General features: G+C 39.3%; 1 protein-coding gene across 1 annotated transcript in view; it reads right to left on the reverse strand.

Moving 5' to 3' along the window:
• The window catches only part of LOC128687561 (cadherin-AgCad1), a 107,352-nt gene extending 82,850 nt beyond the window's left edge, over window positions 1–24,502 (reverse strand). The window contains exons 1-16 of the mRNA XM_070084114.1: window positions 24,366–24,502; window positions 24,269–24,332; window positions 23,260–23,437; window positions 22,254–22,480; window positions 21,670–21,750; window positions 20,252–20,389; window positions 19,882–20,013; window positions 17,971–18,046; window positions 17,558–17,739; window positions 14,810–14,947; window positions 13,652–13,810; window positions 13,255–13,457; window positions 6,820–7,036; window positions 4,389–4,549; window positions 2,820–2,986; window positions 134–293 (exon numbers count right to left, since the gene is read on the reverse strand). Coding sequence (XP_069940215.1) covers window positions 134–293; window positions 2,820–2,986; window positions 4,389–4,549; window positions 6,820–7,036; window positions 13,255–13,457; window positions 13,652–13,810; window positions 14,810–14,947; window positions 17,558–17,739; window positions 17,971–18,046; window positions 19,882–20,013; window positions 20,252–20,389; window positions 21,670–21,750; window positions 22,254–22,480; window positions 23,260–23,437; window positions 24,269–24,286 — 2,237 coding nt within the window. The 5' untranslated portion in view covers window positions 24,287–24,332; window positions 24,366–24,502. The remainder of the gene's footprint in view (window positions 1–133; window positions 294–2,819; window positions 2,987–4,388; window positions 4,550–6,819; window positions 7,037–13,254; window positions 13,458–13,651; window positions 13,811–14,809; window positions 14,948–17,557; window positions 17,740–17,970; window positions 18,047–19,881; window positions 20,014–20,251; window positions 20,390–21,669; window positions 21,751–22,253; window positions 22,481–23,259; window positions 23,438–24,268; window positions 24,333–24,365) is intronic.
• Window positions 24,503–26,289: the final 1,787 nt, after the last annotated feature.

Below are 26,289 nucleotides of genomic sequence, written 5' to 3' on the forward strand. Positions count from 1 at the left end.
TATATATATATATATATATATATATATATATATATATATATATATATATATATATATATATATATATATATATATATATATATATGTAACAGAATTATCACTAAGTTACGATGGATCAAATAACTGTGCTCACTTAATGGAGAAGGTAATGGTGTCATCCACGTCCGGATCACTGGCTTCAACAGTCAGGACCGGAGTACCTGGAGGGGAATTTTCAGGGACGGAATTCGAGCCCGGATCTTTAAAGACCGGAGGAGAGTCGTTCATGTCGTTGATGGTGATCGAGACCATTGCTGTTGAAGAGTGAAGATGCAGGTGTTAGCATCTGAGGAAGTGGATCATGTTCTGGGTCCCTTCTGTTTACTATTTCTTCCTAGCAAATGGAATTATACCATCGCTATTGTTTCTTTGTTTATTTTTTTGCCTTTTTTTACTGAATCAATGTAACTGGTTGCTGGTATGGGCTCTGGATCCAAGAAATTGGAGTAATTTTACTTTTCTTAAGGTCTAACCTGATTGCTTCCGATTTCCCAGGAGCTGTACAACCTCTACTGTGTTAATGTTTCCCCATTAATAATAATAATAATAATAATAATAATAATAATAATAATAATAATAATAATTTTACCTCAGTTGCTGTCTCACACCAGACAGAGGAAACACATTCGCCAATTATTCAATCACTGTTTTGCCAGCTGACATCATAGTTTAGAGTACCTTACCGACTACAACATCTCCACCCGTCCTTCAGAGTGCAGGCACTGTACGTCCCACCTCCAGGACTCTGGTCTGCCTAACCGAGTTTCCTTAAATCCCTTCATGAATGTTACCTTGCTCACACTCCAACAGCACGTTCATTAAAAACCACTCGTCTTCTTTCACTCCTAACAGGCTCAAACAAGCCTGCTGGATGCTCAAGCCCTTCACACTCAAAACTCTCCTCTATCTCACTCCTGCTAGCCGGTTCTGGTACGTGCTCTACCCCTCCTTTCTGCCATCCCAGATTTATATACTACTCTGGCCCTAAAGTCAGTTCCCGACCAACCGGGTTGTGATTCGTACGTCAGTTTACGTACGGCAAGCACTAACAGCCTTGGTGATCGGGCTCTGATCCACCCCGAGGCCTGGTCATGGACCAGGCCGCGGGGGCGTTGACCCCCGAAACACCTTCCAGGTATCTCATTCCTTCCCATGCTCGCTGTATACACAAACCTCCTCAGCAACCCTCTCAGCCCTCACCTTCGTGATACCACACCGCTTTTTAACTTCTACTTTCCGAATTCTGTGCATAATATTCACACCACACATTGTTCCCAAATACATCTCCACTGCCTCCAGCCTCCTCCTCCCTGTAACGGTTCAAGACCCGACACTCATAAAAACGTGTTGGTACCACTATATTCCGGTACATTCCCACTCTTTTTGACACCATAGATAAACTTTCTATATGCAGATGCCTCGACACACTACCTTCGTCTCCTTATCTATTCAGTGGTTCATCTCGTCTTTCATAGACCCATCTGCTAACACGACTGCTCTCAAATATCTAAATACAGTCACTTCCTCCATACTCCCTCCTTGCAATATGATATTTAACCTATCATTACCCAGCCTTTTTGTTAGCCTCATTACCTTTCTCTTCAATATCTCATTACCTATACTTTTGTTAGCCTCATTACCTTTCTCTTTTGTGTGCTCGCCTTTATTTTCCTTATATTAGATACCCTCATTTGACAATTATCCAAGATGAACCAAAATGTCGTTACAGGTTTCTTCTGCCAGTTGCGAGTTACTCGTGAATACACTCCCAAATTCGTCCACTAACATTTGTAACTTGCCTTCATAATCTCTACAAAGAACTGTGTCATCGGTAGAGAGCAACTGTGACAACTCCCTCTTCACATCAGATTCAAAATAGCGCAACCCTACACCTCTCTACAACACCCCAGCATTCACTTCTTTTACAGCTTCATCTCTAACTATGCTAAACAACAATGATGACATCAGGCATCCCTGGAAAACAGTGTCTCCCACTCTCCAGAGGCTTTCTATCCGTTAAAAATTCTTATGAAACTGCTTTTAGTAACTTCCACCTTTTTCATATATTTGAAACATCTACCCCATGGTTGCCCTATCCATCCTATCACACGCCTTTTCTAAATCCGAACATAGAACTTATATCCTTAATAATTTAAGTACTATTCACTTACATGTTTCAGTGTAATTACCTGGCCTACACATCCTCTGACCTTCCTAAATTCTCCCTGCTACTTTGTCATCTTAGGGCGAAACGTTGTCTCATTGTCAATATCGTTGGCAAACATCACAATGGAAATGTCATACTGACTTTACCGGGTTCTTCTAGGTTAAATGTACATAATATACCGTATTATATATGTGTGACTATATCACCTGTCTGCCCTCGAGACATCATGAAACACTATGTTATGACACACTTATGAAGGGATTTATGGAAACCGGTTAGCTGGACTCGAGTCCTGGAAGTGGGAAGAACAGTGTCTGCACTTTAAAGGAGGAAGTGTGAGGAAGCTGCAGTTGGGAAGGCCATCTAAACTCTGATGCCAGCAAGATTTTGCTAGGACAACGATGAAAGGATTGACGGTGAATGCGAATGTGCCATGTCGACCTCTATATGAGACCTTCCTCAGCATCGCTAAAGATCATCATCTCTGACTATGACGGAAAATATAGTTTATACATTCTGTTTCTGTCTACAAGTGGATTTTTCCCAGTCCACTTTCGCGTGTCAGTTACCCTCTTGAGGTTTCATCACCCTCTTCTCTTCGCTAACGTCTTACCTGAGGTGCTTTTAGAATTCACTTTTGTGTTCTCGTCTACAGCAACAATCTTCAAATTAACCGAGTCCACTACTTCCCGATCAATTGAATTTTCACCGACTTTTATATCCGCCAAGTAGTAGCTGCTTTCTGAACTGGGTGTTTCAGATGTGTCTATGGTAAACCATCTGTAGGAAAAAATAATTTCGTTTTAATATTCGTTCGGAAATGTGTAGGATTTTTCCTAACTTCCAGTCATATACCGACTTTGGGATTAAGCAAGATAAAAATGTCAAACTCGTAAGATTACTGTGAGATAACTCACAAGATTACTGCTAAGAATATGATAAGATTACTGAAAGATTGCTGGTTAGATTACTGTAAGATTACTGCCAAGATAACTGTAAGATTGCTAGAAAGGATGGGCAAGCAGCCAAAAAGGAAGACAGGGAAGACAGCAAAGAACTTAGCTGAAGATTGGAAAGGTTTCTTGACAGACGACAGACAACAAGGAGTTAGCTGAAAGCAGGACAGTCAGGACAAACCAACACAGGTGAGAAAACATCAACATAAGGAAAGGAATGATAGAATTACTAAAGGAGCTGAACACAAACACAATCACTGGAACCCCTGCATGACATTGGCGCTGAGGGAAGCAGAACCACTGTCTGGCCTTATAGTAAACAAGTGTTTCCTGACACGGGTCTCAGATGATGACCCGCCGATGGAGCATTTGGTCACCTGACCGCAGCCTTTCACTGGCTTACTGATCTACCCCTTTAATAATTATGGTGTATTATGATGAGACACACAGATGTACTACTATGTAAAAAAGATACTGCAACACTTGGAGGTGACAGGATGTGTCTGAAAGTAGGAGGGATTAGTGAAGGGAAATTCGGCCAAGTAAACTTAATGTAGGTTAGCAATGCTGACCCTGAATACCAGTAATTGTTGTAATAGTAATAGTGGTAGTGGTGGTGGTAGTAGTAGTAGTAGTAGTACTGGTAGTAGTTGTAGTTGTAGTAGTAGAGGTGGTAGTAGTAGTAGTGGAAGTAGTTGTAGTAGTGCTGGTGGTGGTACTAGTTGTGGTAGTAATAGTTGTAGTAGTTGACAACCTCATGTGAAAATAGTAACTAACACATGTAAACACACACACCTGAAGAAACTGGAGGACGAGAGAGGGAGGGACATGATAACGACATATAAAATACCGAGAGCCATTAACAAGGTGGAGAGAGACAGGATGTTTCAGAGATGGGACACAACAACAAGGGGACACAATTGGAAAGTTGAAGACTCAGATGAATCACAGGGATGTTAGGAAGTATTCCTTTAGTCACAGAGTTGTCAAGAAGTGGAATAGTCTGGAGAATGATGTAGTGGAGGCAGGATCCATACATAGCTTTAAGAAGAGGTATCATAAAACTCATGAAACATGGAGAGGGAGGACCTAGCAGCGATCAGTGAAGAGGCGGGGCCAGGAGCTATAACTCGACTCCTGCAACCACAACTAGGTGAGTGCACACACACACAAACACCCCCCCCTCTCCAAACACTATTTTCAAATTAAAAGTAAATAAATCTTACTTTGTAATTAAATTAACATCAACCTTTTCTCCATCCTTAAAAGCCTCTGAAGCATCCCAGTCAATGCTGAAACTGATGCTGGCATCTGCGTCCTTGTCATGCGCCTCGACTGTGTCCAAGAGCGTCCCTTGATCACTGTTCTCAACCACTGACATACTGACCTGAAATTGACAAACTTGGGTAAAGTATGGAAACTACATGAAAAAAATTATTTTTGTTTCTTCCAAGGCGCTGGACAGACACCTAAAGTCAGTACCTGATCAGCCGGGCTGTGGTTCTTACGTCGGTTTAAGTGCGGCCAGCGGTAATAGCCTGGTTAGGTCAAAGGACACAATTGCAACTAATGTGACATTTTATTGTGGCAACGTTTCGCTCTCCAGGAGCTTTATACAACTTAATACAACATCCTGGTTGATCAGACCCTGATCCACAACGAGGCCTGGTCTGAGACCAGGCCGCGGGGGTGTTGACCCCCGAAACCTTCTCCAGGTATACTCCAGGGTGGGTATGAGGTGCAAAATAGATATATTAAACTAAACTTCCAATTGGAGCCTCGCTTATACAGCAGGTTAGGTTCCGGGCAACTGGAAAGCCTCGCTTATACAGCAGGTTAGGTTCCGGGCTACTAGAGGGCCCCGCTTATACAGCAGGTTAGGTTCCGGGCTACTGGAGGGCCCCGTTTATACAGCAGGTTAGGTTCCGGGCTACTGGAGGGCCCCGCTTATACAGCAGGTTAGGTTCCGAGCTACTGGAGGGCCCCGCTTATACAGCAGGTTAGGTTCCGAGCTACTGGAGGGCCCCGCTTATACAGCAGGTTAGGTTCCGGGCTACTGGAGGGCCCCGTTTATACAGCAGGTTAGGTTCCGGGCTACTGGAGGGCCCCGCTTATACAGCAGGTTAGGTTCCGAGCTACTGGAGGGCCCCGCTTATACAGCAGGTTACGTTCCGGGCTACTGGAGGGCCCCGCTTATACAGCAGGTTACGTTCCGGGCTACTGGTGTATAGTTAAAAATAGCTGTAAAGTGAGTCATACCTTTTTTCTCACTTTCAAATGCATATAAAAGTCTGGTAGCATGTTTACACTATCATATATTAAGTGTGCAATAGACCTAGGCCTAAAAAAGTCATAGGCCTAAAAATTTCATCCTTAGGTTATAGCGAGTGAATATATTTATTGTAGGAAGTGTGAATAAATGATGAATGGATATAATTGAAAGCTGCTGCATTAACGAAATTCTGTAAAAGAGAAGCGTTGTAAATATATATCTGAATGCAGTTTAATGCGAGCCTTTATTGACAGCGTTGGGTGAAACGTTGTCAATAAAGAATTGCGTTATAATAATAATCTTTATTTCTACAAGTACATGTACAAGGTATACAGACCATAGCTGACATTAATGATATACATACTACTATATAGCAAGCCGCTTGTTATGCTCAGCATTTCGGGCATATTAGGTCAATTTTATCCCAGGATGCGACCCACACCAGTCGATTAACACCCAGGTACCCATTTTACTGATAGGCGAGCATCGACAGCAGGTGTCTTAAGAAAACACGTCCTAATGTTTCCACCCGTACCAGGGATCGACCCCCAGACCTCAGTGTGTGAGCTGAGTGCCCTACGAATCGTGCAGCATATTACACCATTTCCTTCCAGTCTAAGATCGTTAGTCCAGAATATTTTAGTCCTGAGGATCGTTAAGCACAGGTTGTCCACCCCACTTCTCCAGCCCACCTCTCCAGCCCACCTCTCCAGCCCACCTCTCCAGCCCACCTCTCCAGCCCACCTCTCCAGCCCACCTTTCCAGCCCACATCAACTCCTCTCTCCACTCACTTATACTCTCTGTAACCCCACACATTCTAATCCTCAAACTCCGAATACTCTGTATAACATTCACTCCATACAGTGTCCTCAGAAGAGACATTTTCATTGCCTCCAGCCTCCTCCTCACTGCAACTTATAAAACCCATGTTTCAGACACATGTAACGGTGCTGGTTCCACTATTCTCAGATACATTTCCTCTTTTGCCTCCATAGATAAAGTTCTTTATCTTCACAAATTCTTCAATACCCTTCCATCCCTCTCATCTATGTTATGGTTCACCTAGTCTTTCATAATAATATTATTAATAATAATACTAATAATATTAGTACTAGCAGTAGTAGCAATAATGATAGTAGCAGTAGTAGTAATAATGGTGGTAGTAGTAGTAGTAGTAGTAGCAGTAGTAGTACTAGTAATAGTAGCAGTAGTAGTACTAGTAATATTAGTAGCAGTAGTAGTAGTAATAGCAGTAGTAGGAGTGGTAGTATATTTATATGATGCAGCAAACCCAAGCGGGTCATTTATCACGAGGAGTGTTGGAGGCTTGATCCACCTGCCAGACACACACCACTCTACCTACCAGGCTTATATTAATACTTACTGTTTCATGTGTGAATTCTGGAGGTTCATCCACAACATCTTCCACTAGCAGTTCGATGTCACAGGTTCCTGCATTACCATCCAAGGCTCCGTACTCATCCCGAGCTTCCACGGTGCAAGTGACAACAGGATTCTCTTCGAAGTCCAGCTTCGCTACCAGCGTCACACTCCCAGATGTATCGTTAATATTAAGTTCTGGACATGACTTTAGCGAGTACCTGAAAATAAGTAACGGAAATACAACAATTAGTAAACTACCACGCAGCATATGGTAGAACTATCATACACGTATTGAAACTATTAATACACGACATTCAGGGTAATTATCGTTCTACGTTACGGCACTCTAAATGATACACTGGCATTTTATCTCATGCTGTAATACTATTTTTTTTTATATTTTATTTAAAAGACATACATAGTACATAAAAATAAACGACAAATTACATAGTGAAAACAGTGATGAAAAATTCTGCATAGTACATGTACTTTCCAATTAACATATTACATCTGAAAGACAAATCTGTACAGTAAACAATGACCACTCCAATCCTTGAAGTAATGACATTATGTCTGGAACACTAAATCTAACCTAAAGACTCCTTGGCAAGTACATCTCATTCCTGATTGTACATCCTGCCACGGAATGTACACCTTACATTGTACATCCTGCCACGGAATGTACACCTTACATTCTGAAAACACTACCCCCCCCCCCTTCTTGCATGTCAATCCACCTGACACGTAACAATCTTTATATGTAACTGTATACTGTATGAAATACTTTCATTATTCCATATTGAACAACATGATACGTTCAGTATCACTCAATGTATTGATATAATATAAAATTCAATTCTACATGAATCATGTACAACGTATATCTACTAAACACCCAAACATATCACCTTCTCCAGGAAGTTATAAATATATACATATGTTACATACACTTTACAACACAACCAGTGAAACTACAAAAACCTAATACTATGTCATCCATCAATTACCCTATAATATATATCAATTCAATGGTAACCTAAACCTACGGGCTCTATAGAGCTCCCATGAAAAAACAATATGTATTAAGAAAACAGGATAAGTCAAGCTTTCTAAAAATATTTCACCCATATCATTAAAACCACTACTAAGATGTAAGTCTGTTAGCACAAAACATAACAGTGCATGACCTTCACACGTCGATAAATACTGAAGCCTTCCTACCACACGCAATACTTCATGTGTATATATATATTTCGCATTCACACAGTGCACCCACATTGTCATTTCATTACACACATACCAATAATTTCGTTGCAGATATATAATTTTCCATCACATTACGACGTCTGTCGTCCTTTGTCATTAGCATAATTAATAATTAAATTGAAGAACTTGTATAGTTCACAACACACAACCCGCTCATCACACAGTCAAAGGCACTTATGTCTCAGTACTATATTCATTCTCTTCCACACTAAACCCTTTCACACTGTCCTTATCGGGAAGCCAGCCCGCCGCGACCTCTTACATTGCACGTAAATCCCATAAATCCCTCAACCGAAAACTCCGATAGCCCTCAGTAAAAGCAGTCTCCCAACTCCCTCCGTAAATTTCCCTATTACGACACTTAGTTCTGTAAAATGTCGCAACTAACACCTTTATCCTCTCATCCACGCCCACCTCCCTCATGGCCCATGACGTATATATAAAATCCGTGACCAAATACGCCACTGCATTCTCCACCATCTTACTCACCCCACCTATATCCAAACTTAAAGCCCGCAACACCTGCAACCCTCCCCCACCCACTAACCTGAACACCTTTCCTAACCAGACCCGCACAACTTCTATACAGTCACAAAAATATACCGCATGCAAAATTGTCTCCATGCTTCCACACGCTCTACATTCCCCTCCCTCCCTTATCCTCCTATTGAATAGGACAACCCCAGACGGCAAAATCCCATGTAAAAATCTAAACATTACCTCCCGAACACCCGGTTTTACATGTAATTGTTTTAGACGCGTCCATATTTCGTTCCACGCATACATAGGGTATGCCTCTTCAACAGCAGCCACCACTGACCTACCTTCCACTCCTTCGAGGACCCGCAATTTAACACACGACGGATCCCTCACTGTCATTAATAACCTCAACATGGCCTCACCAACTATTAAATCCCCCCCCCCACCACCGTTGCATATCCTTACGTACTCGCACAAGTCCACCTCCCCTCCCGCCCCCCTCCCTTATATAACTTCGTTTTAGGTACACGCTCATCATCCTTTTTTCCAGATTCAAAGTTTATTCTCTATAAGGATTACAATGCTGAGTTTACAGAAATTTGGTTATTGTTTGGTTTACATGTAGTAAAATTGTGATTACAGAGTGTACCACTAGAACGCTTAGCATGGCTAGGCATTTCGGGCATACTTAGTTTTATTCTTAATTGTAAAATATTACTAATTATGAGGTAAGTTGGCATTATGGCTAAGTGACTAAATACTAGTTTGTGAGTTTAGCAATGTGAATGCTTTTGTTTTGGCACAATATATAGTTTCAGTATTGGAGTATCACAGGATTCATTATTTTAAGACTGAGATTAATATTTCTGTTTATGGTCAAATGAGTGAGCGAGTGTAAGTGTGAACCACCAGGTGGTATTCGTGTAGTTAGTTGACGGGGTGTATCAGGGAGATAAGATGTTTTCTAATGGTAGTTTTGAAGGTGATGAATGTGTCTGCAGTTCTAGAGTTCTCAGGTAGGGTATTCCAGATTTTAGGGCCTTTGACATACATTGAATTTTTGTAAAGGTTTAGTCGGACACGGGAAATGTCGTAGAGATGTTTGTTTCTGGTGTTATGCCTGTGGGTTCTGTCACAACTATCAAGAAAGCGTTTTAGGTCAAGGTTGATATTAGAGTTTAAGGCCCTGTAGATATAGATTGCACAGTAGTAAGTGTGGATGTACTGAACTGGGAGTAAGTTTAGATCTTTGAAGAGTGGGGGGGGGGGTGCTGCCAGGGATGGGATTTAGTGATTATTCTTACTGCAGCTTTTTGTTGGGTTATTATTGGCTTTAGGTGTGTTGCTGCAGTTGATCCCCAAGCACAAATAGCATAGGTGAGGTATGGATAAATAAGTGAGTGGTATAGTGTGAGAAGGGCATTTTGCGGCACGTAGTATCGTATCTTGGAGAGGATCCCAACCGTTTTGGATACTTTTTTGGCTATATGCTGGATATGGGTGCTGAAATTCAGGTTGTTGTCAAGGTATAAGCCTAGGAATTTTCCCCCATTATTTCTGGTAATTAGAGTGTTGTCAATCTTAATGTTAATTTGTGCATCTCCTGCTCTGCTACCAAACATAATATAGTAAGTTTTGTCAGTGTTAAGCGTAAGTTTATTGGCTGTCATCCAAGTCGATATTTTAATCAGCTCCTCATTCACAATGGTGTTGAGGGTGGCAAGATTAGGGTGAGAGATGACATAAGTCGTGTCATCAGCAAAGAGAATGGGTTTCAGGTGTTGGGATACGTTTGGAAGGTCATTGATGTATATGAGGAAGAGCAGGGGACCAAGGACACTTCCCTGCGGAACTCCAGTATCAAGTGGCCGTGTTGCTGATGCTGTGTCTTTAATGGTGACGTACTGATACCTATTAGTAATGTAAGATTTGAAATAAGCAAGCGCATGGCCTCTTATACCGTAGTGGTCAAGTTTGTGGAGTAGGATTTCGTGGTTTACTGTGTCAAAAGCTTTTCTTAGGTCAATAAAAATTCCTAGTGGATATTCCTTATTTTCCAATGCTGTGTAAAGCAGATCTAGCATTTTTATGATTGCATCATTAGTGCTTTTATTTTTCCTGAATCCAAACTGGCAGGGGTTGAGTATGTTTTGAGCCGTTATAAATGAATACAGTCTCCTGTGCACGAGTTTCTCAAAGATTTTGGATAGCAATGGTAAGTTAGATATTGGCCTATAGTTGTTTAAGTCTGTAGGGTCACCACCTTTATGTATTGGTGTAACCCTTGCCATCTTGAGTAGTTTCGGGAAGGTGCTAGTCTCTATTGACTTGTTAAAAGGTAATGAAATAGCATGCGAAAGGACATGGGCCGCTCGCTTGTACAGTAATGGTGGGACATGAGACAGATTTCCCGAGTTATTTTTAAGTGACTTTATGATCTCAATGACTTCCGTGGGCTCAGTTGGTGCAAGATAGAAGGAATTAGGGAAATTTCCATCTAGGTAGTCCCCGGCATGGGCATTGGTATGTGGGATTTTACTGGCGAGATTAGATCCTATGTTTGAGAAGAAGTCGTTTATCTTGTTAGCTGTGTCAGTGGGATGTAGTGGTGTTTCATTAGGTTTAGTTAGGACAATATTCTTGGTTTTTCTCAGTTTGTGGGTCACTAGAATCTGAGAGAGTGTTTTCCAGGTCTTTTTTATATCTCCTCTAGTGTCTGTGAATCTACTGTAGTATAGTTGTTTGGCTTTTTTTATTACTTTGGTGAGAGCTGATGAATAGTGTTTAAGAGTATCTTTGTGTATTAAGCCCTGTCTATATTGCTTTTCATATTGGTGTTTCTTGTCAATGGATTTCAGAATGGTGCTGGTTAGCCATGGGCAACCAAGCCGTTTGTTTGTGATCTGTTTTGTTTTTATAGGACAATGTTTGTTGTATAGTCTAAGTAATTTGTTAAGAAAAATGTCTGTCCAGTCATCAATACCATTGGCCTTGGAGAATTCTGTAGGCCAATCAACAGTCTCTAGGTCAGCTGTGAACTTCCTTACTGAGGCCTCGTCATGGAGTCTAAATGAGACTTTGTTGAATTCAAGTGGTGGTTTACTAATGTTTGTCAGGAGGAAGGTAGGGTAGTGGTCTGTAGTGCTATCTGTGATTATCCCTGATTTAAGGGGGGCTAGTATATTGGTCCATATGTGGTCTATTAGGGTTGCACTTGTCTCAGTGAGCCTGGTTGGTTTAGTTATTGTTGGTATGAGAAGTGTGTTGTTCATATTGTTGATGAAATCAGTTACAGGCTGATCATCTAGTAAGCCAAGGTTGATGTTGAAGTCTCCAGCTAAGAGAAGGTGGTGCTTATTCATTTGTCTGTTTGTTATTAGTGACTTTAATTTCTCACTGAAATTTGGGATGTTTGTGTGAGGTATCCGGTAAATGGCACCGATTGTTATAGGCGTCTTAAGGTTTTTTACAGTAAAATTAGCAAAAATGTATTCCCCATATTCATCACTAAAGCAAGTGGTGCTGAGACAAGATAATTGGTTAGAGTAATAGATTGCAATACCACCCCCAACTTGGTTTGTTCTGCAGTTGTGAAGTCCCAGCCCTCCTCGACTGACCGGAAGTGTTAACACCGCTCTACTTAACCATTCGCAGCCCGATCCCCATATAAACCTAAAAACCCCATGTTGTAAACGCTTCACCTCACGTCTCATCAGCGGGTACATGACAACTACATGCCATATCTTGCTGTACAATAGCACGTTCGTCACTATTACTCTTTGATGCAGCGTTAGTTGCGCCGCCCTCAAACCACCAAGTCTTTTCAATACTCCATCCACTATTCTCACCAAATTCACCTCTTGAGCCACACGTGTATTTCTCACAAATTATCCCACATATCATTAGTTGATCCACCACCTTCCACCCACTCCCTACCACCTCATCCCCATTTGTACTATCCCTTAGGTCTAGAAACTTAGTCTTCTCAACATTAATTTTCATACCTGAAGCCTCCCCAAACACATCCACCACCTTACCCACCCTAAGCAAATCCCCATTACCTCTCACCAAAACAGTCGTGTCATCCACATAACCTACGATACCAGCCCCCCCTCCCCCCGGTCAGTACCCTCCCCACCTCCCGCAACACACCTCCGAATGGCCCTATAAAATGGATCCTGTATACACGCAAACAATATTTGTGATAGTGGGCAGCCTTGACGCAGTCCCCGTCGCATCTGTATTTTAACTCCTAGCCTCCCGTTAACCTTGTAATACTATTACCACGAACACGGCCTTTTTCCAGTGGATCTTCAGTGCTGGTCTTGCAATGTATCAGTTTATTCCTCATCTCTGACTGCCGTTGAAAGGCAGTCAGGGATGAGGAACAAGGAGTACGCTTGATAGTTTTACTTCAAGAACTGTTTCAACCATCGTATGTACTATTGTGATGTACTGGTTGGGGAGGTCAGTCTCTGACCTCAGTTGACCTATATCACACTATTATGCAAAACGCCTGTGAAAAAATAGTGAACACCCAAGCGCTTTCGTAACTTCTCACATTATCAAGAACCTGTAAAAATAATAGAACAGCAGAAGGTTTATGAGGCTGAAATATCACCTAACATACGACATTACACCCATCCCAGACGGGTGTAAATACTCCGCACCAACTAATCAATGTTCCTACCTGATACTCTCTGTTCCATACTCGAGCGAGACATCGCTATCGGTCGCAGACACTGTGGTAATGAAATAACTGCTATATTCGGCTTCTGGAACTGTAAAACTGGACGGTGTACAGGTGGGTGTGTTATCGTTGATGTCAGTCAGGGTGATAGAAATTGTGATGGAATGGCGGTGAGCCGAATTCTTGGTCTCTTTGGCAGTGACCTGGGAAGACAAGTTGACATCAATGAATTCTTCACTATGTTGCATAATATTGCAAATATTTACTGATTGTTTTTCCCCCTAATTTAACTGGACATTGATAAACCATTAGATGAGGAAGTTTTAAGTAATATTATTGATATTTTAAAACACGTACATTGGGAAATGATAATAATAATAATACCGGATAAACTTACTGTGAAGTCCAGCTGCGAGTCTTTGTGTTGTTCATAATCAAAGTTTTGACCATGGTTCCAGACAGCAGTGAGAGTAATGGTTGTGTTACCTCTGCTGTCTGTTGGACTAACCTCGAGACTGTCGCTGTCAGTGGATAGTGTATAGTGACCATTTTCACCCTGAAATATGCAGGCAGTACTCTAAATAATTTCTTTGCATGAAAAAATAATATATCACATAAATCACAGTTCATTTTTTGTAGATATTGAAGAGAAATTCATAAAGAATATAAATATATTTTTGATAAGTACAGCACATGGAATAATAAATAAGGATTTGGAGAGTACAAAGTTAGAAAAAAATCCATGTATATGCAGTAAGAGGTGTATATTTTGATATATATATATATATATATATATATATATATATATATATATATATATATATATATATATATATATATATATATATAATGTATAATCTTGAGATTATTGAAGAACTTTGGGGGAAAGGAATCACAAAATCACCTAATTTTAATATCATGGCATTGCTTAAATAACGGTAACGAAGTCACGATCCACTAAGCTAAAATAATGTAGATTTAAGCTAGACTAAATGTGAAAAATATTTAGGAGTTCCAGTTAGCAGAAATTTTAAACCAAGAGAACAGGACATAAATATTCGAAATAAACCTAATATGACTCTTGGCTTCATATCTAGAAGTATAATAAAGGTCATTTTTAAGTTTATATATCTGTCATTAGTAAGCCCTCATATAAATTATTCTGCTCAGCTCTGATCTCCATATTTCAGAAGAGACATAAATACCCTGGAAAATATAGAAAGATAACGAAGTTGATCCCATGTATCGTAAGGTTCAGAATTTTCACACTGAAAAAACGTAGAATTAAGGGGATATGACTGAAGTGTACAAATGGGAAACAGTAATAAATGAAAGGTATCTAACCAAGATAAAACTCACAGCAGTGACTTCAAGTTGGATAAAACTGGATCTCGGGAAGTGTTGCTTTAGCAGCGTTGTGGACGAGTGGAACAAACGCCCAGGAAGAGTTATTGTGGCGAGAACTTTGGGTATTGGCCTGGTTAGATATCAATACCATATATCAATGAATGAAGCAACTGCGTAAAATAAGGCAAAAATGAGCCCAGCAGCTTACCTCATCCATGTCATAAACAAAAATTTCCAGCTCCAGTACGACCCTCTCAGTGCTCAGCTCAGGAATGGTGGTAGCAAAGGTATTATCATTGAATGTTGGAATCTTGTTGTTAACATCTGTTATGTAAATTATTGTAACCTGTAAACAAGGTAATTGCATATATTAATGACACTCGCGTTTAAAAAAAATAGCATTAAGTTAAAACTTCTTGAAGTTAAACCATACCCCCGGCCGGGATTGAACCCGCGGTCATAGAGTCTCAAAACTCCAGCCCGTCGCGTTAGCCACTAGACCAGCTAGCCACAATAAGTTAATGAGAATTAATGAAGTTAATGAGAATTAAAAAAAAAGGCAAAATTAATGATTATCAGGGAGGGCTTATATATATATATATATATATATATATATATATATATATATATATATATATATATATATATATATATATATATATATATATATATATATGGGTGAAGCATGGGTTATGAATGTTGCAGCAAGGAGAAGGCTGGAGGCAGTGGAGATGTCATGTCTGAGGGCAATGTGTGGTGTTAATATAATGCAGAGAATTCGTAGTTTGGAAGTTAGGAGGTGGTGTGGGATTACCAAAACTGTTGTCCAGAGGGCTGAGGAAGGGTTGTTGAGGTGGTTCGAACATGTAGAGAGAATGGAGCGAAACAGAATGACTTCAAGAGTGTATCAGTCTGTAGTGGAAGGAAGGCGGGGTAGGGGTCGGCCTAGGAAAGGTTGGAGGGAGGGGGTAAAGGAGGTTTTGTGTGCGAGGGGCTTAGACTTCCAGCAGGCATGCGTGAGCGTGTTTGATAGGAGTGAATGGAGACAAATGATTTTTAATACTTGACGTGCTGTTGGAGTGTGAGCAAAGTAACATTTATGAAGGGGTTCAGGGAAACCGGCAGGCCGGACTTGAGTCCTGGAGATGGGAAGTACAGTGCCTGCATTCTGAAGGAGGGGTGTTAATGTTGCAGTTTAAAAACTGTAGTGTAAAGCACCCTTCTGGCAAGACAGTGATGGAGTGAATGATGGTGAAAGTTTTTCTTTTTCGGGCCACCCTGCCTTGGTGGGAATCGGCCAGTGTGATAATAAATATATGTATATATATATATATATATATATATATATATATATATATATATATATATATATATATATTATATATATATATATATATATGTGTGTGTGTGTGTGTGTGTGTGTGTGTGTGTGTGTGTGTTAATGTCGTGCCGAATATGTAAAACTGGTCAATTAGCAAGAACTCATTTAAAAATAAGACTTTCCTAAAATTTTCTCTTGTACGTTTAAAGATATATTTTTTTCATTAATAATGATATAAAAATTTATAATTTTGCACCAAAAGAATATTAGAAAACTTATCTAACCTTCATTAAACAAGAACAATTTATTTTAGCCTAACCCAACTAAATATATTTTATATAAGTTTACAATAACTTAATAATAAAGAAACACAACGAAATATATTTTTTCGTTAGATTTTTGCGAAATTGCCGCATACACAAATTTTCACTTCTCCTATATAGCAAGATGAACGTTGCTATTTAAGCCAAGATCACAAGTTCTGCCTATTCGGCACGACATTATATATATATATATATATATATATATATATATATATATATATATATAATACATATATATATATATAATACATATATATATATAATACATATATATATATAATACATATATATATATAATACATATATATATATAATACATATATATATATAATACATATATATATATATAATACATATATATATATAATACATATATATAATACATATATATATAATACATATATATATATATATATATATATATATATATATATATATATATATATATATAATATTTATATAATATACTTATATATATATATATATATATATATATATATATATATATATATATATATGTCGTGCCGAATAGGCAGAACTTGCGATCTTGGCTTAAATAGCAACGTTCTTCTTGCCATATATGACAAGTGAAAATTTGTGTATGCAATAATTTCGCCAAAATCATTCTGAACCTAACGAAAAAAATATATTTCACTGTGTTTGTTTAGTATTAAATTATTGTAAACTTATCTAAAATATATTTAGTTGTGTTAGGCTAAAATAAATTGTTCTTGTTATAATAAGGTTAGGTAAGTTTTCTAAGATTCTTTTGGTGCAAAATTATAAATTTTTACATTATCATTAATGAAAAAAATATATCTTTAAATGTATTAGAGAAAATTTTAGAAAGGACTTAATTTTAAATGAGTTCTTTCTAATTGACCAGTTTTACATATTCGGCACGACATATATATATATAATATATATATATATATTATATATATATATATAATATATATATATATAATATATATATGTATATATATATATATATATATATATATATATATATATATATATATATATATATATATGTATGTATGTATGTGTATACTTACCTATTTGTACTCACCTATTTGTGGTTGCACTCACCTGGTCAGACTGACACACTCACCTGGTCAGACTGACACACTCACCTGGTCAGACTGACACACTCACCTGGTCAGACTGACACACTCACCTGGTCAGACTGACACACTCACCTGGTCAGACTGACACACTCACCTGGTCAGACTGACACACTCACCTGGTCAGACTGACACACTCACCTGGGCAGACTGACACACTCACCTGGTCAGACTGACACACTCACCTGGGTATTCTTAGTCAAGTCACTTCCAGGATCAACAGGCTCCCCGTCTTTATATTCCATAGCAGTAATCTCCAGCGTGAACGATGTAATTTCCTGTTCCGCCAGCTTCTCTCTATCAATGTTTTGGATGGTTTTCAAATTTCCGTCAATTGCATCAACGGAGAAGTATTGATCACTGTCCTCTGTTGAAGAGAAAAAGTAAACAAATATATATATATATATATATATATATATATATATATATATATATATATATATATATATATATATATATATATATATATATATATATATATATTATATAATCTGAGAGAGAAAGTTATTACAATTATCTAATTCTTTTGATTTTTGAATAAAAATTTAAGGCTTTACACCCAATTCCATATATAATAATAAAGGTACTTTGGACTGACCACTGGTAATGCTGTACTGGATGTCATTGTTGATGGCTACGTCTCTGTCCTTGGCCTCCACCTTGAACATTGCTGTCTGCCCGACCACAAGCAGCGCACCAAAATATAGAATTAGTCGACTTGTACAATAAAAAAAATAGAGGCCACAATACCTTGGCTTGAACAACTCAACAACACACTGAACTTAAGCTCATTACGAGCATTCAGTCCCGGACCATTAAGTCGCAAATGACATTGGTCCAGAGCTGACCGAAGCATCGTCATTGGGTTTCTAAAGTACTGGAGGTGGGAGGTACAATGACTGCACTCTGAAGGAGGGATGCTATTATGTTTCAGTTTTTTAACTGTAGTGTAAGCGCGCCTCTGCCAAGACAGTGATGGAGTGAAAGATGATGAAAGTGTTTCTTCTTTCTCGGGTCACCCTGCCTTGGTGGGAACGGCCGATGTGTTAATAATATAAAAAAATATATTTGACATATATGACCTTTCAGGACGCCTATATTACAGAAGATAAATGGAATTTCAAGACGTGGGAAAGGGGCATATGCAAGTAGGAATGAATGAATACAATGAATACGAATTATTGTAAAATAAAAATTCGTAAAGTATACGATAATCATACACATGCGGTACGAAAGTTCTCAGCGAGGCCGCCATATTTGTTATTGTTGGAACTGCCTGGAAACGCTCCTTACAATTTTTTTCACTGTAAATATTTATTCCTTTATTTAACCCTGTTGCAATGAGTGCTAAAGGTGCTCTGTGCACCCCTGATATCTGTGGCCATAAAAAAACAGAAGAAAAAGTGTGACAGAAACAAAACTAGGAGTTTTAAAGAAGGCTTATATCAATTAGCCTATGGTAAATTGGCTTCATTATACGTTTTGTTTAAAGTTGCACTTTCCAAGGATCTATCGACGACGTTAAGTGAGGACTTACTATAATCTGTTATTTAAGAAACTATCGAGATACGTGGATAATTCTAAGGCTTACTCAAGCTTACCCAGAAATGAGAAATGTTACAGTGATACCGACATGTGGAAAAAGGCACTTGTGTGCAGTTCAGGACATTTATTATAGGAAACGTTTCACCACAAGTGGCTTCTTCAGTCCTAATACTAACCAAGAAACGAGTATATATAGTGGCAGGAGTCAGGTGGAAAGCTGTAAGGGTAGTAGTAGTGGTGGTATTACAATTTCAGTGAGATGGGCTGGATTTGAGAAGGAGCTGTCAGTATCATGATAAATCAGACACATGTGCAACACTTGGGTATCTTTATTGAGGAAACGTTTTGCCACACAGTGGCCACTGTGGCGAAACGTTTCCTCAATAAAGATACCCAAGTGTTGCACATGTGTCTGATTTATCAATGTGTCGGTTCTCCAAACCGTTCATCTTCATGTCAGTATCATGTTACAGCGGTTTCCAGAATGGGTAATATCCTGTTGATTACCAATTTGGATATAGTGTAACTTCCGGATTTTTGATGGACAATGTTACAACAATTTCATCCTAGCCCATACATTATTATAATCAAAAAGAAGCGCTAAGCCACAAGGGCTATACAGCCCTAGTCCATACAATTTGGCCGTCTTTAAACCTTTCTCACTGAATTTCATGAGGTGTCCAGCATCGTCCCTGTTTACATTCATCTCGGTTGCAAGCGTTTTTGTGTTCTCTGATTCTAGTATCCAGATATCTGGATCAGGAAACCGAGATGACCGTACAAACGCGTGTGTTCAACACAGGGACGATATTGAGCACCTCGTGAAATTCAATGAGGTTGGATTAGTCAGTAAAAAAGATTTAAGATGGCAAAAGGGTATAGAGGCTGCCCTAATTGCTGTCCTGAACTGTACATAGGTGTCATTTTACTCAGGAATACTATCCGTTTGCTATATTATACTTACATCTGGGCCACACTCCTCTAAATTATAGGATGGAATGTAATTTATCCAGTAAGGAGGATTATCTCCAATGTCATCTAGGGAGACCAATATGGTCTGGATCACTGATTTAAGAGTCTTTCTCCCATCAGTACTCTGGGGGAGAAGAAAAACAGCAATAAGGAATGGGGCACATTAATGGGGAATAATAATAATAATCCATCAATAAGTCTTCCCCTTCCCTGCTATCCTTTACGAAATAAACAATAAGTGAAGTAGACATCAACAAAGAGGTTAGTGAATTTACTGCTTTGAAATTATAAGCAAAACTGTTACATACTGCAGTAACTCACCGATATACACAGAGCACAGAAAGTACATAAACAAGACTTACAATAATGTTGAAAGTCAGTTGGTAGAACATAAGTTCCTCGTAATCCAGAGGTTGAGAGTTCTTCAGAATGAACGTCATCCCCTTATTAGCATCATATTCCTTCTCCATTGAGAACTTGTCGGAATATTGAATTGAAGTCTGAAATTGGTAATATGAGAATTTTAGTTAAAATCTGAAATGGGAGATATGAGATATGAGAATTTTTTTTAGTTAAAATCTGAAATGGGAGATATGAGTTTATTTTTTAACTGATGATTGATTCCGGGTTCATCGGTTTTGAATCAAAGAGGCTACGACTGGCTAGGTAACATTTTTATAATGTAGCCCTTTATCATGCTTATCATTTATATTCCTTCCTGTACCCCCCTGTCCTGTACCACTTGTGTACCACTGTTTTGTACCCCTCTCCTGTACCACTATTATGTACCACTGTCCTGTACCTCTTTCATGTACCACTGTTGTGTACCACTGTCCTGTACTACTGTCCTGTACCCCTCTCGTGTACCACTGTTGTGTACCCTTGTGAGGTCCATAACATAGTTGAACACTCCCTGCCTCTCAGTGTACTCACAGTATACAGGTCTGTCTACTCAACATTAATTATTGGTGGTCGTCTTCTGTTATACCTATCATCTCCCTCCAGTATGTAAGTCTCCATCTTCATAGTTCTGCTTCAGATTTAACAAGACTGAGGGACTGAACACCTGTAAGGCTGTGGGATTGAACACCTATCAAGACTGAGGACTGAACCCCTCCGTCAAGACTGAGGGATTAAATCTCTCCTATCAAGATTGATAACCTCAAAAATGACCTCTCCACCACTCCCACCGTCTCTATTCTCTGTAATGGGCTGAAACAACCATTGGGTGGCCAAACGTGTCCAACCAATATGTCTTATTCATCATGTTTCCCCGCAATCTAGACTCTCATCCGTCACCGAAGTAAGCCTCTTGAATCAGGATCAGAAAAGATATTATTCGGATTTTTAACCCCGGAAGGTTAGCCACCCAGGATAACCCAATTTCCATTGGGGTCCTCAATCTTGTGGTCCCCAGGTTGGTATCCACACCACTCGAATAACACCCAGGTACCCATTTACATGCTAGGTGAAAGGGACAGCAGGTGTAAGGAAACACGCCCATTGTTTCCACCTTTTTCCGGGGATCGAACCATGGACACTTCGCGTGTGAAGTGAGAGCGTTGCCTACCAGGCCACGGGGCACATGGATCATTGTTTAAAACTTTAAATTAATATTTGAGATGCTTATACTCGCCTAAATGGCATCCTGGGAATGGGGGGAGTTGAGGTAGTAGACTATATAGTCACAGAACTGTATTTTGGGAAGAACCGAGTTGTCAACAGCTCTTAGCCTCTAAATAAACTGAGGTAGGATAACTGTTCACTTAACGCCACTTACCATTACCCAGTCTAACTGTTCAGTTTCTCCCCAGTCATTATCTGTGTATGTTACAGTGGCAATAGTTGCTGGCGCCTCTTCCTGAAATGGGGAAAGATTGGATAGATTGTACAGATTTGATAGATTGAATATATTGAACAGATTGTACAAACTGAATATATTGAACGGATTGTACACATTGGATCTATTAGACAGATTAGATACATTGGACAGATTAGTTAGATTGGACAGGTTTTAGTTCAGATTTGATTTTTTAATTATTTTTATATTTTGATAGGGAAATTCCAAGCAAGAAAGGTAATATCAGGAAAATTCGAGAATCAAAAACATGATTTTGAGTGTCTAAGTTCTCTACTAGTCTGTCAGGTTTCAAGCCTATCACGTACACGAGGGTCGTTAATTAAATGATGTACGCAACGTGTACAACAGTCAAGAATACTTATCTCGGGTTTCTAAACCTGTATTTAGGAAACTACGAATAAAATTTAAATGGCAATTTTAGGAAATAATTATTTTCAGTAATTTAATCAGAAACATTTAACTTTGTCGTAGAAAATAAAAATAAGTGCTGAAAAAAATCTCACCTCGTTGACGCGAATTTCAAAAGTTTGACCTTGATCCACGGGAGTGGGGTTAAATTCATTGACATCCAGAACGTTAAATATAATGAAGGTCGTATCACCAATTACTATGTCATCACAGTGTCTTATGTAGACATTATCTGCCTCAGCGTCGAAGGTTTTTTTGAGGTACAGTGTCTTATCAGTTACTGAGAGATACTCACACGACCCCACACTCACTGTCTCTGAACCTGTAAGAGTGACATATATTTACATGTATGTGAGAGTCGAGTTACTGGTAAACCATACTTGAGGAGACATAATAACACGACTGTTAGCGAACCACAGAACGCGTGGGACTCGAACCCACATTAGGGAGGTCCTAGAACTCTCAGGCCAGGGTGTTTACCACTATACCATGCCGTCCTATTAGACAATATTTCTACAAGTACATGTACAAGGTATACAAACTATAGCTGACCTCAGTGACATACTATACGGAAAGTACCTTCTTATGTAGAGCATTTCGGGCAAATTAGGTCAGTTATGTTTCCAGGATGCGACCCACAGCAGTCGGCTAACAACCAGACATCTATTTACTGCTAGGTGAACAGGGACAGCAGGTACCTTAAGGGAACACGTCCTTATATTTCCACACGTACCCCATGTAACAATGGTACAATGAACAACAAACAAAGAAATAGCCGTTACCATTATCCCTTATGTTTAATAGAAATGTTTAGAAAATAACGAAGATAAAGTGCACTACCAGATACGAAATAACAGCAATTAACGAACGGCACTTCAGAGACAAAATTAATTTAGGACGTATAAACAACTTTAATAATAACAGAATAATAATAATAATAATAATAATAATAATAATAATAATAATAATAATAATAGTAATAATAATAGTAATAATAATAATAATAATAATAATAATAATAATAATAATAATAATAATAATCGTAGAACTGAGCTATTACAAGTCTCTGAAGATGTGACTAGATAAAAAAATCTTACGAACCATTGTAAGTGATGAGTTTATCGCCAGACTGACAGTCTTCCCATATGTCAAGACTGTTGCCCTGAGAGGAGCACAGTATGTCCTGGACACAGTCACTGTTGACCCAGGAGACCCATTGACACTCACCCTCAGCACCACCCACCATCATCACCACCACCACCAACATTGTCGCTCCCACCTGCAACAAAGGGGAGACGGGAAATCATGCTTATTACCTTCAGTCAACACCATCACCAAGACCCGCGTCAGGAAACACTTGTCCTGTTTCATGACAAACCTCACCTACCTACCTACCTACCTACCCACATACTAGCATTGTCTCTCCCACCTGTAACACAGGAAAAATAAATAGTAATTATTTTGTAAGAAGCACGCCGTTCAGTTTTTAAAAGCCTTCCAGATGGGTTACTTTTAATACTAGTGAAGGAACAGTACTGATGTCAGAACTCTGACCTTCTCTTGCCTTAGGTCAACCCTCATAACATCCCATTTATCAGACCCTGTATGACCCCTAGCGGCTTAGCGCCTCCTCGCGTATATATAATAATACTAGTAGTAATAATAACAGTAATAATAATAATCATAGTAATAATAGTAATAGTAGTAATAATAATAACAGTAACAATAAAAACTCATAATAACAGACATGGGTTAAGATTTATATCTACAATATCTGACTCATCCCATCTTAGTTGTACTTAAAATGATCCTCAGTATTTTTAGTTCGTCTATGATTTCAAGATTAATGTATCTGAGATACCAAACTGAAGAGCTTTGTACATGGAAAAAATCATCCTTTTGATCGTCGGTGGAATATTTTTGGTATATAAAAGAACTTTGGGCCAGACGTGCTGGAGAATAAATTTCATTGCGCGAGAGGATCGTCAACAAGAGAGAAAAACAAGAAAGGTTGTCTGTATGTTTCGACCTCCAGCTGGTGTCTTTTTCAGTGTATATGAACAAATATATATATGTATACACACACACACACATTTGCAAAGGTACTTACCCAACGATAGGACATCATAATGTGAGTTGTTCCCCGAAAGAGGCGTCACCTGTGTCCAAGCAACCTTTAGGCAGACACACACCTATGTCCGAGCAACCTTTAGGCAGACACACACCTGTGTCCGAGCAACCTTCAGGCAGACACACACCTGTGTCCGAGCAACCTTTAGGCAGACACACACCTGTGTCCAACCAGCCTTTAGGCTGAGACACGCACACACCTCACTAGTCTCGCTATCTAACAACACAAGTGCGTAAAGTGTTCTAGCACATCAGTGCTAGACAACACAAGTGTCGCTACTACCAGCACTCTCCACACTGTTGTAGGTGGTGACGAAGAGAAACCAGCTGCACCACCTACCGTTATCACCCCAAGATAACGTAACAGTTCCCCGAAAACTTTTACTTTGGCAGTGGTTATCGCCGATCCGAATGGCCGACCTCTCACCTCTTATTTATTTTATAAATAAATACGTCAACAGGGGTGAAATAATTTTTATTCTTGACAAATAATATAGGAATTCCCACCCACAGTTAATTATAAAGAATATTTTGAGATGCAGAAGCAAGCTGATAAATAATATTACAAAATAACGGAATCTATCTGATAAGATACCCAATGAGTCCAGCAGTGATGTGATGGCTGCGCTATGCAAGTATGTAGCAGGCAATACAAGCTACAAGCAGGCGATGTAAGCTACAAGCAGGTAATTTAAGCTACAAGGAGGCAATGTAAGCTACAAGCAGGTAATGTAAGCTACAAGTAGGCGATGTAAGCTACAAGCAGGTAATTAAAGCTATAAGGAGGCAATGTAAGCTACAAGCAGGTAATTAAAGCTACAAGCAGGTAATGTAAGCTACAAGCAGACAATGAAAGCTACAAGCAGGCAATGTAAGCTACAAGCAGGTAATGTAAGCTACAAGCAATGTAAGCTACAAGCAGGCAATGTAAGCTACAAGCAGGTAATGTAAGCTACAAGCAATGTAAGCTACAAGCAGGCAATGTAAGCTACAAGCAGGCAATGTAAGCTACAAGCAGGTAATGTAAGCTACAAGCAATGTAAGCTACAAGCAGGCAATGTAAGCTACAAGCAGACAATGCAAGCTACAAGCAGGCAATGCAAGCTACAAGCAGACAATGCAAGCTACAAGCAGGTAATGTAAGCTACAAGCAGGCAATGTAAGCTACAAGCAGACAATGCAAGCTACAAGCAGGCAATGCAAGCTACAAGCAGGCAATGCAAGCTACAAGCAGACAATGCAAGCTACAAGCAGACAATGCAAGCTACAAGCAGGTAATGTAAGCTACAAGCAGGCAATGTAAGCTACAAGCAGACAATGCAAGCTACAAGCAGGCAATGCAAGCTACAAGCAGGCAATGCAAGCTACAAGCAGACAATGCAAGCTACAAGCAGACAATGCAAGCTACAAGCAGGTAATGTAAGCTACAAGCAGGCAATGTAAGCTACAAGCAGGTAATGTAAGCTACAAGCAGGTAATGTAAGCTACAAGCAGGTAATGTAAGCTACAAGCAGGCAATGTAAGCTACAAGCAGGTAATGTAAGCTACAAGCAGGCAATGTAAGCTACAAGCAGGTAATGTAAGCTACAAGCAGGCAATGTAAGCTACAAGCAGGCAATGTAAGCTACAAGCAGGTAATGTATGCTACAAGCAGGCAGTGTAAGCTACAAGCAGGCAATGTAAGCTACAAGCAGGTAATGTAAGCTACAAGCAGGCAATGTAAGCTACAAGCAGGTAATGTAAGCTACAAGCAGGCAATGTAAGCTACAAGCAGGTAATGTAAGCTACAAGCAGGCAATGTAAGCTACAAGCAGGTAATGTAAGCTACAAGCAGGTAATGTAAGCTACAAGTAGGCAATGTAAGCTACAAGCAGGTAATGTAAGCTACAAGCAGGTAATGTAAGCTACAAGCAGGCAGTGTAAGCTACAAGCACGCAAAACAAGCTACAAGCAGGCAATACAAGCATACAATACAAGCTACAAGCACGCAATACAAGCAGA

Source organism: Cherax quadricarinatus, chromosome 11, assembly GCF_038502225.1.
Source record: "Cherax quadricarinatus isolate ZL_2023a chromosome 11, ASM3850222v1, whole genome shotgun sequence".
Lineage (NCBI taxonomy): Eukaryota > Metazoa > Arthropoda > Malacostraca > Decapoda > Parastacidae > Cherax > Cherax quadricarinatus.